The 17471-nt window shown below is 37.9% G+C and overlaps 3 protein-coding genes across 6 annotated transcripts in view; all 3 read right to left on the reverse strand.

Moving 5' to 3' along the window:
• Positions 1-60: 60 nt before the first annotated feature.
• Positions 61-4681, reverse strand: LOC132837479 (lysosomal-associated transmembrane protein 4A). Its single transcript, XM_060857165.1, has 7 exons — positions 4526-4681; positions 3409-3517; positions 3045-3121; positions 2319-2447; positions 1225-1320; positions 611-691; positions 61-375 (listed from the first exon to the last, which is right to left on the reverse strand). Exons 1-7 carry the CDS (start codon positions 4592-4594, stop codon positions 301-303), a joined length of 636 nt encoding a protein of 211 aa, XP_060713148.1. The 5' UTR covers positions 4595-4681; the 3' UTR covers positions 61-300.
• A 778-nt stretch (positions 4682-5459) lies between these two features.
• On the reverse strand, positions 5460-11535 carry LOC132864152 (homeobox protein NOBOX-like). 4 transcript variants are annotated; one of them, XM_060897431.1, is made up of 10 exons: positions 11027-11104; positions 10361-10740; positions 9895-10252; positions 9447-9553; positions 9246-9352; positions 9073-9176; positions 7497-7698; positions 6933-7309; positions 6532-6836; positions 5460-5478 (listed from the first exon to the last, which is right to left on the reverse strand). In XM_060897431.1, exons 1-9 carry the CDS (start codon positions 11064-11066, stop codon positions 6535-6537), a joined length of 1977 nt encoding a protein of 658 aa, XP_060753414.1. In that variant the 5' UTR covers positions 11067-11104; the 3' UTR covers positions 5460-5478; positions 6532-6534. The 4 variants fall into 4 exon arrangements, with proteins under 4 accessions (XP_060753414.1, XP_060753413.1, XP_060753411.1 ...); XM_060897430.1 differs by having other exon boundaries at positions 9246-9340; positions 9895-10740; XM_060897428.1 differs by having other exon boundaries at positions 9895-10740.
• A 1558-nt stretch (positions 11536-13093) lies between these two features.
• sdc3 (syndecan 3) overlaps positions 13094-17471 on the reverse strand; it is a 29761-nt gene continuing 25383 nt past the window's right edge. The window contains exon 5 of the mRNA XM_060897106.1: positions 13094-16709. Coding sequence (XP_060753089.1) covers positions 16543-16709 — 167 coding nt within the window. The 3' untranslated portion in view covers positions 13094-16542. The remainder of the gene's footprint in view (positions 16710-17471) is intronic.

Here is a 17471-nt window from a genome sequence, read left to right on the forward strand (position 1 = left end):
TTCTAAATGTTGGAAAATGTGGGAAACCTATCTATTCTCCAGTAAAAAGTCCAGACAATATAACATTTTAAACTGGTTATGTTTATTTTGAATAATTGTACATTGTAATTGAATGTTTTTTAAAGCAGAAAAATATAAAAGCAGGCTTGTGCATATTACGCTTTGTAGCTATAAGTATTGAAATTTGTATTTTTTTATTTGTGCATAATTATGTGCCAATGTGCATGTTGTTGGCAGGTGTGCTTCTGAAAGTGCGCATAGAACGAAGTGCATGACATTGCTGTGGGCTTGCATTATGTCTTATGGCTCCTGATATTTAGGGAGTGTGTCCTCAGGTTTCATCTTCACAGCCTCGTCATAGGACGGCAATTTTACCTGTGAATTAAAATCAATGCAAATTATGTTACGTGAAAATTATAGCAAGTACCATAGAATGTAAAATGTGATTGAATCTGTTCACTTATGATGAATAAGTGTTTGAAATGTCAACTGACTATAAGGATACAGAAATGTTAACTATTTTTGTGGATGAGAAAAACAGATGCAAAAGAAGGTTTGTGCTACAGAGACAGTGATTTCAAGGTAAATCCTGCAACTAAAACCCACTCACCATCACAGAGCTCTTTGGCGCTGACATACGCTGCTCCTTCAGTGCATAATAACAGCGAATGGACACCTTGAACATGTACACCTGCAGATCACAACAACACATTAGTCATCTTTATTAATCCAACATTGCTTGTATTCAAGTCCTGAAGTGTATACACAGAAAGGTTAGTAACAGACCTCACACACAAATGCTAAAAATGTTCAAAGAAAGCAGTTTCAGTTCTCCTTTCTCAATTAAATTTCGTACAAACACGCATACAGTAAGGATTCGATTTCGAGTAAAGACAAAGAGCTCTTTTTGACTAACTATAAGTTCTAGCTCCACCTTGCTCCACCTTCCCCATCTCTCTAACATTGCTCTTCTGTTTTCACACAGCTGTATAGCTGAAAAAGACCCTCCTTGTGTCGGTCAGGCACCGACTGACAGATGAGAAGAGGCATTTTAAGGCAAGTAACACAGCTGCCTCGAACATGAAGATATGAAGGTGTGAATGTGAATGCATGCAAATTACAGGAAGTGTGTGGGAAGTGTCATTATCTGTAAATATCTTCACACACTCAGACAGATACACAGTCAGCCACCACACACACTCACACACGCAATAAAAATCAGACCTTCAGCAGTATATACATCACAAAGAGGACTCCGAATATTAAGGTGACACGGTTCAGCTCCTCTCCCTCCAACCTGACCCCACCTTTTAGATTTGACTGCAAAGGAAAAGAGACATAAATTAAATGAGACACCACTTCATGTTATTTCAGTTTCCCTGAGGTTCAACATGAGCCTTAGACTCAGTCAGTGACAGAACTACTGATTATAAGCAAGGTAAAGTAACTCCACTCACACACCCGTCCACCGATCACACGCATAAACATTTCATTATCTTAGGAGTCAGTAGTTTCAAAGTGCTTATATGTTTTCTATTCTTTAAAAAAAAAAAAAAATGCCCACACTTGAATAGTCAATGTAGGGCACATCTGTTTATATTTCTAATACAAATATTTACAGGAAAATATAAGATGCAAATCACCAGTTTGTCATCATTATTTTTGTAAAAACATAAAAACTTGTGCCAGTTTCTTAGTATTTTTAAACTAATGTTGATTTTCAGAAAATAGTTTGTTACTAATTTACTGTGCCAATTTAGTCATATTTTTAGTTATATTTTCTTTCTTTAACATTGCATATTTTACAGCTGATTGTTTAATCGTTTTGTACATTCTAAGTCTTTTGCTCATGGAGAAATATTTTACTTTTTAATGTAAGTAATATTTAGACAGATTTCACAATCATATACAGTATCATGCAATTGTAAGCAAAAAATAAAAATCTATAAATCTGGATACACTTCAAAAACGGCTCAGGTTTACCTACGTCTATTTCACACCTGGATATTCGGTTATTTCTATATGTTGTATTAATTATCGGCTTTCAGAAGCTTAGGTAGACAAATGTGGCAATATTATACATATCATGCTAATGTCATTACTTGGTGTTAGCAATAGAAAAGAACACAAAGACATCATTGCAATAACATCAGCTGGTTTAGCATTTATAAGGACTGAGCATTACAAACACTTTGTAGTAGGTTTCAATTTTGCCACAGTGTCTGTATAACAAAATGAGATTTGGAGGACGAGAATGAAACAAAAAGAAAAGTTGTTTAAAGTGTAAATATTATATTGGGTGAGTGCAAGTTCCTCACAGCCAGCCGCAGAGCGTCTCCATAAGTAGGAGTGCCAGGAAGTCCAAATCGAGCATCAAACAGGGAAAGAAAACTCAGGGCCGCATCAAGAAACATGAACATCACAAACGGCATCACACACATCGGCCCCTATGAGAAATCGACGTTACAAACAGACTTAACATATTTAAACTTAAATACTTAACATATTTAAAGTTTTTGTTCTTAATGTTTGTGTCCCCAAAGCTTTTAAAATGTGTGTGTTTGTGTGTTGTAACAAGAGTTCCTCCAGCATTTATAATTATTGGAACAGGCAATTTTTTTGTTTACTCGCAATTCTGGGTAAATCGTATTTGCCAAACTCATCAGCAGTAAACAGAGATTACAATACCTTCCTTTTGACATGTCTGCAAACAGACACGCACCCACGCACGCATGCACGCAAGCACGCACACACACACACACACAAACTTTCAGATAACTGAAATCTTATCAGTTACCTAAGATTATCTATGTGTAGCTTGAACAAAACACTCACTCACACAAACATAGACTTCATGTTCCTCACATTTATCTTGTAAAGAGGTTTTAAAGTTTTCACTAAGATCAAGTTAATAATAAACATAATGACTCAAGACGATTAAAATGTTGGAAAAGCATTATTATAGGGCGACATTTAAAATAATCCATTAGATTTCATAAGCAACCTGTTGATAATACACAGAGATACAGTATAAACACATTTACCTTACGGTGAGACAACATAACCAGCACACTGGAGAATGACATCAGAACCAATGAAATGAAGTTGGTGCTAATTTCAACTACAAACAAAGAAAAAACACACATTAATGCTGCCAATTTGATACTAAGTGAACAGTAATTTATATTTGAAATATAAAGATAGAATTCATCTTTGATTTACAATATTGTCCGGTAAAGGAGTCGAGAAAAAATTGTACAGTATATTGTACCATCTACTCATGTGCATGAAAATGGAATAGGAATTAAACTAGTATTGGTTAATGAGTGCTTATAAGAGGTGATAATGTTATTCATGTTCTAGTATTTTGATAAGAAAGAGCGGTTAGATAACATTCTAAAGACTCACAGATGCAATTGCCATGTGTGCGTTTCATTTCAGTAAAGGAGACAGTGATCGGATCTTTCTCTCGGATTATTCCAATGGCCAGATCCACAGCCACCAGCAGATTATAAATCTACACACACACAAACCAAGAATGAACTCAAGTCATAGGGAAGAAATTCATGAGTATGGTCTGTGTCTTTGGATATGTATACTCTGGCAGCAGATATGTTTTCATTTCTCTCTGAAAGCCAATACCAACAGAAACAGCACCCCAAGAACAGCGATTCATTCAGAAAAGCCTGTAAAATTGTAAATTGCATAACGCATGCAGACAACACACAGATAGTGATGAAAAATCTCTCCCTTGGGCAATGTTTTGTGAAGGTATTTGAAGTGAGATCGAGCAAGCTGATTAGCTTTCCTGTGAGATGGCTGACATGTTCGTATTTAGAGTTTCTTCCAATACACAGTGGATGTTCCATCACAGTCTGAATAAATGTGAAAGTTACCAAGTTACATATAATAAATCAGCTTGAATGATACAAATATTTTGCCAACCTCAGAAATGTTATGCAACTAGATTATTGTACATCAAAATCCTTGTGCAAAGCATTTTCACAATAGAGATTCTTGAAATGGATCATTTTCTGTAAAATCCCCTTTTTCTTGTGTTGAATAATTTTCTCAGAAATATAAATTAATATAGAATAAGCCGGTTCTTATTCTGGAAACTACACAGACTGAGTCATGCAGTGCTGCTTATATGACTGTACATGGGTGTGTTAGTTATTCAAAATGTCTCCCTGTACTAAAATCAACTTCCCCTTTCATGCCGCGCAGTCTAAAACAAACTGATACTATTCCTGCTGTTGCTCAAACAGCAACACTGCACAAACACAGGAAGACCGTAGACGCAATGTTAGTCAAATGCAAATTCAATGTACAAACCATTTTAAAACAATTACATACCTAATTTTAAGTCTGTTAATACATTATAAGTTAGAAATCACAAATCTACACACGAACAACAAATACACATTTCTAACGACATTTCAAGGTAAACTGTAGGCCTCTTGATCTAATGCTGTAAAAGTATTTGATCCTTATGTAGGTGTGTAAGTAGGCAGCTAAACATTACCAAGTAGAAGATGGCAGAGACGCGGGTGGCCGTGTTGACATGGCAGCAGAGGGACTGTGTTCCAGCCATCTTTCTCCGGTTTGCTTACACACTCACCATATGAGACATACACTGATAGACACAGCCTTACAAACCACACTGACGCTTCCTGATGCTGACACGCAAGCACAAATTGCTGAGAGGTTTCACAAAGATGTTGTCACACTTCCACAGGCCCAATGTGTATGAAATGCATAGAAAAGGTTAAACATTTTTAACAGTTAGTGTGTTAAAAATGACACCAGTTTTACCACCTCATAGTGATTTCTGTGCTACAGGCCTTTGAGAAGGAGGTCAGTAATCTTTGAAATCTTTTACAATTACTTTATTATAGTTCTTTGAATTCATTTTGATGAAATAGCTGAAATGGTGTTAAAGGCATCAAAAGGACTGTCATTAACTTAATATGAATAACACTTGCATAAATTCTAGTTTTCAAATATAAAGACAATATATTAGATTATTTTGACCTACCCATTAAGGGCACCACCGTGTACTCAAACATAGAGAAACACTAGTAATGGTTGTAATGTAACTATAACAATGTTGTCAGTAAAAGCAGTGCTAAAAAATTAAATGTTAAAACTGCTACTTGAAAATAATTTAAACTGAACAAACAATATTTAAATGTGATCGACTTTTTCTTAATTATTTTAGTTTGGTGAAACAGAGCCCTCTAGTGATTACATGATCTCACTTCCAGAACTAAAATAGGCACAAACTGTATAGCTTGGATATTTACAATACATAGACCCATGAAGGTCCAGGGACATAAAGAAAGAAAAGACACAAGTTAAACTAATAAGAGGTTAAGGCCACTTTAATGAAGCCTGCAATCAACAAAAAAAACCCACAAAACACAGAAACATAAATAGACTGCAGACTCTCATATTCCTCAGTTAGCGCTGATGGCCCTGAAACACACAACAGGAAGTCATTTCACACAGGAACAAACACAACCATACAATTTCTCAACTTCTCAGAACTCACTTGCATGCACTATTAGAGTAGAGACATGAGAAAGCAATGTTTAGTAGTACAACAAACAAATTTGTAAATTATAAATTAATACATTTAAATAATTAACCTTGGCAGCAAGTGTGTAGATTAAGATCAAACATTCTTTGAAATCATTATTTCTTTGAAATACACTCATGTTTGATTCCAAAAACCCTGCCTATATTTATTTTACATTAACTTTTGGAGTGATTTGTATAATTATTATTATACCACTCCTGCTGCTATTGTTGTTGTTGGAACCTGCCTGCAATCTTACTAAAAAACTCAGCTCTACATAAAATACAGTGTAAGGAGCCCCGAGATAGACTAGTGGGTCATCCAGGGTTCATTCCCACCTTGCACGCAGTGTTCCCAGGATGGACTCTGAATCCACTGCAACCATGACCAGTATAAAGTGGTTACTGATGATGAATGAATAAAAATTTATAATTAATTTCAACCATGCCAATCAGTATAAAGCATTTACCAAAGATCAATGAAGGAACATGGTATGTGATTGCACACTACCATGTGAGGAACCCACTGAATTGAAGATACTCCCATTTTGCCACTAACACGGCCTTTCTTTGTCCTTTGAGCATCATGTGTAACTGCCAGCTCGAACTAATATCAGAATAAAAAGCTCATACTCCCACATGTTTTTGATATGCATCTCCAGGGAAATGAGCTGTGCACCCAAGTATAAATAATATAATGGAAAGTTTTCTTTGGGTAATATCTAGAGATTTATTGCCACCCTAGTACATTTCTTATGACTCTTTCCATTAATCATGAGTTACAATGCAAAGCTGTGTCTCATTAGACCAGACTTATAGCAAACATGTGGTATGCAAAAGCATCACAAATGGTATTTTCTGTTTTGCAATGTCGTGTTTATGTTAGCAGAGAAATAACAATTTAGAACCTTATAGCTCCTTTAAAGAACACAATAGCTCATCTAGACTCACATGTCAGAAGTGAATGGGTGAGAAGTCACAATGGAAAATGGTCTCTGCCTCGCTAACTTTGACTAGCTGACTGTGTCCTGTTTCCTCCAGCTCTGTTTTGACACTGGCCAGCAAGGGGTCAGTGGTGGTAGGTTTAACCAGGCTTTGGCATGATGTCCCCTGAGGCATGATGTAAGACTGGGGTGGGACAAGCGAAGGATAGTGGCTCTCACGACCATGGGATGAGAACTGGGGCTTTAGAACAGTATGTGGAACCTGAACTGAATGACTGTACATGTCCCCACTCCATGGGAATGTCTGCAAAGCTGTGCGCACACAAGCAAAAACAGACAAGTTTCAAAAAAGTCGCAAAATACCCTCTTTAGCAAATGTATGTGTATGTACACAGGCTCTTTTCTTACCCTGTAGCCCAGGTTGCAGTAATATCTGGCTACCATTTTGGCATTGAAAGTAAGCATGTCCTCCGTTGGTGCAGGGCAGAAGATTGCTGCCAGCTCCTGAGTTCAGTGGCACACAAGTGGCAGCGCCCTCATTTGAGTTAGGGGTCAGATATGGAGATGGGGTGAGGTATGATACTCGTGAGTATTGTGGCAGTAGCGTGTTTGGCTGCTGTGGGAGTACATTATTACTTTGTTGGGGAAGAAGAGTACTATGTTGCTGAGGAAGTAATGTGCTTGACTGTTGGGGGTATGTCATGAGCTGGTAGGACTGAGTGTTTCCAGGACCAGAGGCAACAGCTTCATACTTAGCGGAAGAGCCCAGAGAATCATAGTTAAACCTGCAATACAGTACATTCTTGTTATTTTTTTGTAATATACCATGTAAAAGCAAAGAACTTTACTTGTTTCATGTTATTTATTAAAAGAGTCTCAGCCTTCAATGTTTCATGCAAGTGAGGGAGAAGTGTGGCAGCTTGCACTCTAGTGGTGTATGAGGGTTTTGCAACTGCCGATTTTGTTACTCACCCAGGGTCAGCATGCAGGCTAAAGGACTGAGCCTCACTGTGCTCTGGTGTGTCAAGAAGCACAGACAGTGTATGTGTAGGGGGGTTGTATGCAGCAAAGAACGGTAGTGAGGCACGGCGCAGAGGTGGTGGACTCTGCATAAGGGGATGTTTATAATCCCCTGTGCTTCCCTGAGATGCATTAGTTGCCAAATCCACACAGCCTGGAACATGGATAACCCAAACATAATTCAAATATGGATATATTTGTAAAAAGTAGAAAATATTTTCATATCTATCTATCTATCTATCTATCTATCTATCTATATACACACACACATACACACTTCTAATTTATGTGTTAGCTATTTACTCACAATTTCACCAATCAGTAGCACAATGCACAAAATCGTGCACATATATATATATATTTTACACGCAACAGTTTTTAATAGTCTTGTACAGAATGCAGTGAAACAAAAGATATTGATTGAACAACAGCTCAATGGGTGGAAAAGCCTTTTTTGGGTCAAATGAATATGGCCAGCAACCAGGAAGGATACAGTAACGCAATCACTTAAAATATTATTTAAAAAAAAATAATTGAAGCTCTAACCTGTATCTGCATGGTTTTAAGCATTGTGGTGCTGCCACATGACTGTATGATTAGATAACTGCATTCATGTGCAGGTATACAGGTGTTCCTATTTAAGTGGACCACAAATGTGTAAAGACAAACAAATTCACTGGGCACAGTATATGTATTATGCTTATACTGGGTAGGGCCTATTTTTTTCCCCCACTAAAAGAAGCCTCAGTTCACCACCACATGGATTCCACAAGATTTTTTCAGGTGCACTTTCATACTTTGAACCTCCTGTTCTACCACTTCCCAAAAGTGTTGTATTGGATTCATATCCAGTGAAGAGCACTGATGGAAGTGGCCATCAAAATATGGGTTAATTATGGCCATGAAGGTTGGTGAAATTGAGATTCATCAAACCAGGCTACATTTATCCAGTTTTCAACTGTCCAGTATTGTTAAGACTGTGTATACTGCAGCCTCAGCTTCCTGTTCTTGCCTGACAGATGATCCCACATGTTCTTCAACTGTTGTAGCCCAACTGCCTCAGCATTTGGCATGTTGTACATTCTGAGATGCTACTCAACACAATTGTGGTTATCAAAGTTGCTGTAGTCTTTCACAAAGCTTGAACCACTCTGACATTTAGGAACACCTGTACACCTATGCAAAGGCTGTGTTGTTCACAAGGTGAAAGTAGAATAAAGTACTTATTGAGTGTATCTATAAATCTCTACAGGGAACTCCATTGGAACCTTTAGGTTTATAAGGGTTGGTTTAGTCAAGATATTTGTGACTGAAGTTGGCATCACTACAGGTGAGCAAAATCCTCTCAAATAAACAAACCTGTTTAACTAGACTTAATGTAAAATTTAGCTGAAATATAACTGAAAAAATTTTTTTCTTTTTAGATGTACACATTCAGACTTCAGCAAGTCTTACCCAATCAAATAAATCAAATCTGAGATATCTGAATACAGCTATGAATTATATATTGTGTGGGTATGGAATAGACCTGGTGGGCTGGTACAGCTGTTGAGCAGTGTACTGTAAGGAGGGAGTGTGTTTCCTGTTTGGGGGGGTAGGGGTGCAATCACAGGACCTGTGAAAACAGAAGGCCTACAAAACAACAGGTAAATATAGATGCAGTCAGCACTGTTAGAGGTGATGGTGTTTCAAAAGAAAAACCTGTGGACAGGGGCTTGGGCTGTAGCTTGGGTCCGGGGCATGGGAGGCCTTCTTGTTGTTGTTTTGGAGGTTTTACGCCATTTCGCACGACGATTCTGAAACCAAACCTCGGAAAGAGTATGTGCACAGTGTCATTACTTAAATTTGGAGATGTGTGTAATGAAAAAAGAAAGGAGGGCCTGGTAATGTGACATGTCTTACCATGACTCTCTGAGGTGTCACACCAACTGACATTGCAATCTCTTTCCGTTTGTCAGCATCTGGATAGTGGTCATCTTGAAACATCCTTTCCAGCTCCTCCAACTGATCTATAGGGACATACACACACATTCACACACAAATACATCCTCCACACTGTTCATTCATTTTCAGTCACCACATTGTGCATGTTGTGTCAGATACAAAGCTGAGAGAACTGGGTGTGTGATATCAATCCTATCTGCAAGCTATGAATCCACCCATCAGTATACCTTTAGAAAGAACAGTTGAATGTAATCTTCTCATGGACCGAGGAAGAATTTTTAAATATATTTTATTTCCAACCCCGAACCCTGAAGTGAGTATTCTGGACATAGCTATCCCTTGTGCCACCCTCAAAGGTGTTCATACTGTATGAAAGCACAATATGTCAAAAAACATTCACACTCACCAGTGCTGTAGGAGGTCCGTGTTTTCTTTTTGGGTGCTGGTGCCAGAAGAGAGGTGTTGCTGACACATGGTAAGGGCTGGGAGCTAGTCTCTGGATGTAATGAATTTAATGGCACAGATCTACTGGTGAAACGGGTGTAGCGACGTGTGGTGTACACCTGCTGCAGCGTCACCTCCAGCTGCCCAGAATGGGTAAATGTTTTGGGCTCAACAGAGGGACTGCTCTCATACACGCGCTTGGACAAGCAGGAAGACTGTGACATCGGCATGGGCACCGAGCCTTGGGTCTGACCCACTGGCTGTTTTTGTAGCTGAAGCACAGAAGGATTACTAGATGGGAGTGTGAGAGTTAGAGGATTCTGGGAGGGAGGAGCAGAGATCAAGGAGGTTTGTGAAAGGGGTAAAGACTTGGAAGGACACAGCATGAGCTCTTCATTTACACTACTCTCACCAGACTCCTCACACACCATCACCAGATTTACTGGGCTGCTTGAATTCAGCTGTAGGACACTCTTTTCCTCCTGTAGTGGAGGGTCCAGATCACCACTCACATCACTCACTTTACCATCATCATGCTTGCTTTTATTCTCCTCTGTCATTTCTATTTTACATTGACCCATTTCAAGCCCTGCAAATTCTTCATGATTATACTCATCATCCATCTCAAAAAATCTGTGCGTCATTGTTTCTTCCATTTCACTACCATTTTTTTTCCCTTCATTTATAGAATTCATTTTATGGGTGCTTTTTAGCTCTGCTTCTTCATCCACATTTCTTTGTTGTTCAGTAACACCAAGTGCCAGACAAGGTCTTTCACCTTCCTCCTCACATAAAGAACACAGGCTGTCTGTAAACAATAACTTTTGATCAGGTTTGCAAATGTAAGAAGACAACAATTATTCCACCCTGATATCAAATCAAAGTCATGTGCTGACAGCACAGTGCTGTTCATGCAGATGTTATGAACCCTGCTTCTTTAATAAGCTCGTGGTGATTTGAATCATTACAATAGCGTTGTAGGGATTTAGACCAAATATAAAGCCAGTGCTGTAGTTTCGCTATTGTGGCTGTTCATCTTGTACCAATTAATGGGATAAGTATTCTGTTTTTGTATTTGGTTTCCATAAGCCTACCCTTCATATGGTGCCAGCTTAAGTCTAGAAAGCTGCACATGCTGCTAATGAAATGTTCCCACAAACCTAAATTCAGGCTCAAACTAAACGCCATGGGACGAAAATAAGCAAAAATATTACTGAGGTTGAAACGAGTCATTATTTAGAAGCTACAACCGAACTAAATATCACATTTAACACCTTTTTTTTTTTTTTTTTAACAGGCTACAGAAAGAAATATTTAAAACAACATAAAACATTTATTTAAGCTGAAACTACAGCTATCAAAACCTTATTCTTATAGCATCTTATACTGAACTTCCGCCCAGCTAACAATTACCCACCAATTATGCACTTATTAAACCATTAGAGTCTAATTTAGGTTAATTTACACACCGTAATCACTAGCAAACAGGGAGTCTTCGGTCATCTTGTTGCGCAAATAGCCTGTAACTCAAACTACCTATCTAAATTAGCTTAGAGCTAAAAGTGCCAGGTAAACGACAACGTTCAATCTAAATCAGATAATTAGTGCGGGTTAATTTCAATTAACCTAAAACAGGTGAGAAAGGTTTGTCACGTGACCAGCAAATGACGCGCGCAAATGTCAGCACGCGCAACATCTCTAAACATCTACAGTATATATATGTGTGTGTGTGTGTGTGTGTGTGTATGTATGTATGTATGTATGTGTATATATATATATATATATGTATGTATGTGTGTGTATGTGTATGTATGTATGTGAATGAATGAGAATGAGAATGAGAGAGATGCATGATGGATTTACTAAATTCTTTTAAAACCTTTAGGTAAAAAAGTGAAATCACTATGCTGAGAGTAATGAATAATCCCTGAGCCAAATAATCTGCTCAGTATTGACTCTAAACTAGTCCCTTTCCAGTCACAGCTGTGGCATAGTAAGTAATTGTGTATTATAATAAGCATCCACAGTACATGGTATGTGTACCTAATAAAATGACCAGATGTCAATTCAATTTTTTTCCCATTTTTCAAAAGTAGGGGGTCCATTCATTCAACAAGGAGAAATCTTTTTATCTATTTTTTATTATTATTTTATCTTGCCAAAATAGGAAATCAATAAATGTTTTGTCTTTTTTTTTTAAGAAATAAACCATATAATCTAGAAATCAAATAATCATAAATACATATAGGGAGGAAAAATTACACTGCAGTGCATTTCAGCATGAGGAGTTGACCTCTCTACAGGAGTTGACCTCCCTGTCCCTGAAGGCCTCTGGAGTCTTATTCTGTTTTCATATCAGAAAAATTGGATTTGCAGAAGATACTGACATCTCACATCTAGGATGTTTTGAGACAAAGATCTTCTGAGATATGTTTATAAAGTGGAATTATGTGTGACTGCAAACCAGAGCTAGCCATGGCTTTTAATTAGAGAGTGGCTTAGCCCACTACATACCTTGGTATTAAGACCTATTTTTCCCAGCAAGAAAAGCTACGTGTTGGCTTTTCTATAGATAATAAGATTTCAATTAAATTACAGTTGCCTGCTAACAGTTCTGAAACATTGCCTCTACAGGAAGCAATTATTTTATAATGATTATCTAAACCCTCTTGGCTTTTTCTTTCCAGGCATGTTTGTTGTGTCTCAAGAGACGGGTCCAATATTTGGTTCTAATCGTATAACAGAACACCAGGATGCTAATAGTTTACATGCTGCTGAGGGTCAAGTGGGGCGAGAATTAAGGATAGTCCAGCAAATAAATAATAAGGCATCATGTTGTGTAAGTCTAGCCTCTGCATTAATTAGAGGCATGGTGTGTACAGTTCAGAGATTCAGTTCAATTTGTTGTAGTGGACACAGATTTTTTATATTCTTCCTCATGTCACTGTAAATATTATTCCCAATATTAATGCATATAATATCTATTGTTTTAAAGCCAAAAACTGTTTTAAACATCTAGTTTGTGTATTTAGTTTGGAAGCGTTGAAACAAGTTGTCCTGTGCTATCTGAAAATCTGACGCATAAGACGCATAAGTGATTATCTGCAATGATGAATATCAGCAGTAAACATTTGTTTTAATAAACACAAGAGACAAATAAGTACCCAATCAGGTCTTTTATTTAGAACAGAGTGGCATATTAGTGACAGAATGTCGCCCCCATATACACAAATCAAATGAGGAGAAATAAAAACCTCTGCTCTTAAAAATGCGCACGTATAAAACACAATGGGCAACCTTTACATCAAAACCATGCTCGCCTGTGATTGGCACGCAAACACAGGAAGGCCCGCCTTTTATTTGGCTATGGGTAGTGACAGGGTAAGTTAGATGGCAGGGAAAACAGCAATCAACCAAAGAAACTGCCACTGAGACAAATCCATTCAGGATAAACAGACAATGACCACAGGTGTTTGTTGGTGTTGGGAGGCATGTGGGTGTGCATTTGTGTTGTGTTGACAAATACAATATATATAGCTCAATGAAACTGAGTGCATGTCTTTTTTTGTATCCTTGTAAATCATTGTAACCTTGTAGCCATGCTAGAAATAGCTACACATGTTTAAAAATGTGAACAATCAAAATATGTTGATCCCTGAAGTATGATCAAATGTAGAGTATTTCTATAAATTTAAGTACTAATCTTATTGATTGGGAAGGCAACGTATTACCATTTATAAGTGACTGCTGAGATTGTGACAATATTCTTAGTGCACTCAATCACAAAAGGTGCATGATGTCTATGTGGTCGTAAGGAATTTCTTAAGGACCTAGTTACAAAACAAACTCTGCGTGTGTGTGTGTGTGTGTGTGTGTGTGTGTGTGTGTGTGTTTTACAGTAATTACTTCTATTAATGACACTAGTGGAAGGTGTCTTGGAGGTTATTTTATGAAGTGAGAAATCACAGTTAGCGCAATCATTTTACCCATAAAACATAAAAAACTTTTGTATTGTCGTGTATTGCCTTCTAGCTTCAATTATTCTGCTAACTGAATAAATCCTACTCCATAAAAAAACCCATAAGGTTTAAGAAGAAAAAACTTCAGGAAGATACATTTCAGTAAGAGCATGGGCACATACATGCACACATAGGCATGACATGATCATACGTTATGATAATAATATTAAAAATATTATTCAAAGCTACAGGTGCACTGGTGTGAAATTACAATCTTAGATAGCTATACATCCACCTCACACGCTTACAACACCACCCAAGGTTTTTTCCCACAGTTTTTAAATCAGGGGGTCAGACTCTAATCCAAGGGGTGATGGTGATTTTTGTTTTCTCTCTTCTAGTACTAATGAAGGCATTGGTTATGAAATAATGAATTGAGTAAGGAATAATGCTGAACTCTTGTGCCTGACACCCCTGCTTTGAATGAATTCAGAAGCACGCCATGATTCAAGTCTTTGTGTGCTCTATTGATAAACCGCTGAAGTATTACAGCTCTATAGTACTGAGTTGTACATATAAAATGGGTAGGTTGTGTTAAGAAATGTGGTTCAGTGCAGTCTATTAAGAGTCATAGCCCGTTCCCGTTCATGTCCCCTCGTAGTGATATGTTATGAATTAGTTAGCTTACCTACCAAAGATTTGCTACAGTGGGCAGTGAGGGACATATTAAACACCACTCGGTGCTCTAATGTTGTGCTATGGTCTCATCGTGCCACCCACCTCTGCAACACATGGAATGATATGTGACAAACATGTAATGCCACATACAGGTGTCTATAGCATTAAGTTTAAAGTAAGGCCAGGCAGTGGAAATCTGCATGAAAGCATCTGTACATTCTCCCTCAAAAGCACTAGAGGGTGACAGCATTATGGGTGTGTCAATGTTAATAGCTGCATTATTGCTACATCATGCACTTTTACCTAACTCTAACAGCGCAGTCATTTCGTTTTATTGATCGTCTTGTGCAGCACAATGTTGCAACATAATCAGAAACAATCTGACCAACTCTTATGACCTTCAGTGGAATCCCAAAGTAGATACTGTTTTATTTCCAATAAAATGCCTTAAGCTGAATATTTGCTCCTCTAGAACATAAGGCTGTTGGCTTTAAATTGGACCAAAACACATACTGATATCCCTGTACCAATGGTTTAGTCTATGCCATCTAACTCATGTAATCTTATATCATTCAGAGGACATGATCACTAAACACCTAATGGTGTCTACTGTGTTTGGATGTGGTGGTGTGAGAGCGTCAATGAGAAAGTGAGACATTCATGTAAGCTTGTGCTTTTTACCTGATAAAAAACCATCAAGAAAATACTGAAAACATGAGGAATGTATATTTTTTCGACTGAAGCAGGGGGCAATCAATGAGCTGTTAAATAAAATCAGTATTTACTTTGCTGAAACATTGGGATTGCTATTTCCAAAGTGATTTATGTATGTGTGTGTCTGTTTGTGTGCGCAGGTTTTTACTACATAAAAAGCATATGTAAAAGCATGATAAACTGAAATTAAAAAAGAGTTGATATTTACACCAGTAAAACGTTTACTGCACAGCTAAATAGATATCCTTCACTACTAATATTATCATCTCTTACCATCCATTCAGAACTGCTGATATATTACTGATTATTTTTACTATTGATAACTAATTGTCTTTGTACAGAACAGAGAAATAGATAATCCTGTTTCTTTGCATGCGCACCGTCACAGCAAATGTTTCCTTAATGTTTATGTGCTGTGTTGAGTTTTTTTTTAGCCTCCCTGCTCGGAAGTTATAATTCTACAGTCATTGAGGACAGACTTGCTGACATACTCTCTCACCAGCAGAGGGAGTTACACCGTGTGTGTGTGTGTGTGTGTGTGTGTGTGTGTGTGTGTGTGTGTGTGTGTGTGACTTACATAGGTCAGAGATGGCAGCAATTTCATGACACCCCAGTCTCACACACACATACTCAAACACACACACCGTTCTGCGGTCATGCTCAGCTTCAAGCACCAGGGGAATGGAAGGCACAACGCGACCCTTGTGACAGAAGCATGACCTTTTCAGAATAGCATGGCCCCAAAATTCCTTCCCCACTTCTCTCTCTTTGTCTTATCTTTTTCATTCCTTTCCATTGACCCTCTTTGCCCCACCATGACCTTTTTTCCTTCCTCACTCCCTCTGTCATGCATCTTGACTTCCATGCTCAGCTGGAGAGGAATATTGTGCATTTATAGAACATGTGTCTTTACAAAATGTTTTATGTCATAATTTTATAGAACAACAATTTTTAAACATATCAATAGCAACGTGTACTTAAAAAAATGTTTTGTTTTGGGTTTTTTTTTTTGTTTTTTTTCATGTATGGAGTCCCTATCTCTCCCTAACAGATCTGCAAAACTCTGTCCAAAGCCTTTTTTATTTTGATGATTTTTTTTCCCATTCAAAAGAAAGTCCTAAGTCCGCAGAGTGGCAGGCACTCTCATGAAGAAAGGAGAGAGTCAGGAGAAAACAGAGATAGAAATGACAGGAAGATAGGAGGGTCGGAGGGAGTAGAGGCTAGAAGGATGGAGGAATGCAAAAGAAAGAGTGTGGATTTTAGGCATAGAATTCCTCCTGCTTGTCTGGTTTCTGATAAGTGACTGTGGCTTGTTTGGGTTCCTCCAGGGTGTAGCTGCCTTCATCCTTCTTTTTCATTCGATATACAAGTAACATGACCAGGAATGCAGCAAACAGTGCGCCAACTACACCTCCAACAATCACAGCTAGAGAAACAGAGAGAAAAAAAAGAAGAAAAAACGTTTTAATCATTTTACTGAAATAAGTAAAATCATATTACTGATTAGATCACAGTAGACACAATAGATAAAATAGATTTTCCAACTGTTTCTGGCTAGTGGCCTTGTTTTTAACCTGTTCTTTAGCTACATATTGAGCTTTAACATAAAACTAAATGCTTAAATTTCAATTTGTCCTCTAGTAAGGTTCAAGTTCAGACCATAATTTTAACTAAACGTCAAGGAGAGTGGTTGTATAAATGTAATGGGGAGAACTCTTGAGATCTGGGCAGCTTCTGCTTTGCTCTAAAAAGACAAGTCCCCTGTTGATACCCTAACTAGACATTGTTGAATAATAGGAGGAGACAGGGAGGTGGTGGGTATCCAAACTCTGTCACAAATAGAGAAATTGAAAGATGAAAAGTTATATGAAGTTAATTAGGAAAAAGTTGCAGCTTCAGGAGTTATCTTTCTCCCATTCTTCGGTTATGCCATAACGTCCTCCCCGTTTTCCTCTCTAAATTGGTCATCTGCCAATTCCCACCCACTAGCCAGCTCTCAGCTATCACACAAGATCTACCAACGGGGGTGGTTGAAGGCTAAAGTGCTGCCTCCCATGAAGCCAGCTGCCATATCTTTTTCGAACTACTGCTCATGCTGTGTCACGGGGCTATGTTAAACACTCGGAGAAAAGTGCTATCTGACCATTTCTGCACAAATGAGCTCAGACATGCCCATGATTGGCAATTG

The sequence above is a fragment of the Tachysurus vachellii genome, chromosome 21 (assembly GCF_030014155.1).
Source record: "Tachysurus vachellii isolate PV-2020 chromosome 21, HZAU_Pvac_v1, whole genome shotgun sequence".
NCBI lineage: Eukaryota > Metazoa > Chordata > Actinopteri > Siluriformes > Bagridae > Tachysurus > Tachysurus vachellii.

Excerpts from the sequence above, each read along its gene's own strand:
- LOC132837479 (XM_060857165.1), bottom strand. The coding sequence starts at position 4,594 with ATGGCTGGAACACAGTCCCTCTGCTGCCATGTCAACACGGCCACCCGC. Across the intron at positions 3,122-3,408 it reads CACACATGGCAATTGCATCT|TTGAAATTAGCACCAACTTC; the intron begins GTGAGTCTTTAG and ends CTTTGTTTGTAG. Across the intron at positions 692-1,224 it reads TGATGTATATACTGCTGAAG|GTGTACATGTTCAAGGTGTC; the intron begins GTCTGATTTTTA and ends TGTGATCTGCAG.
- LOC132864152 (XM_060897428.1), bottom strand. The coding sequence starts at position 11,066 with ATGTGCAGCTTTCTAGACTTAAGCTGGCACCATATGAAGG. Across the intron at positions 9,177-9,245 it reads GCCCAAGCCCCTGTCCACAG|GCCTTCTGTTTTCACAGGTC; the intron begins GTTTTTCTTTTG and ends GTTGTTTTGTAG. Across the intron at positions 7,310-7,496 it reads AGCCTGCATGCTGACCCTGG|GTTTAACTATGATTCTCTGG; the intron begins GTGAGTAACAAA and ends ACTGTATTGCAG.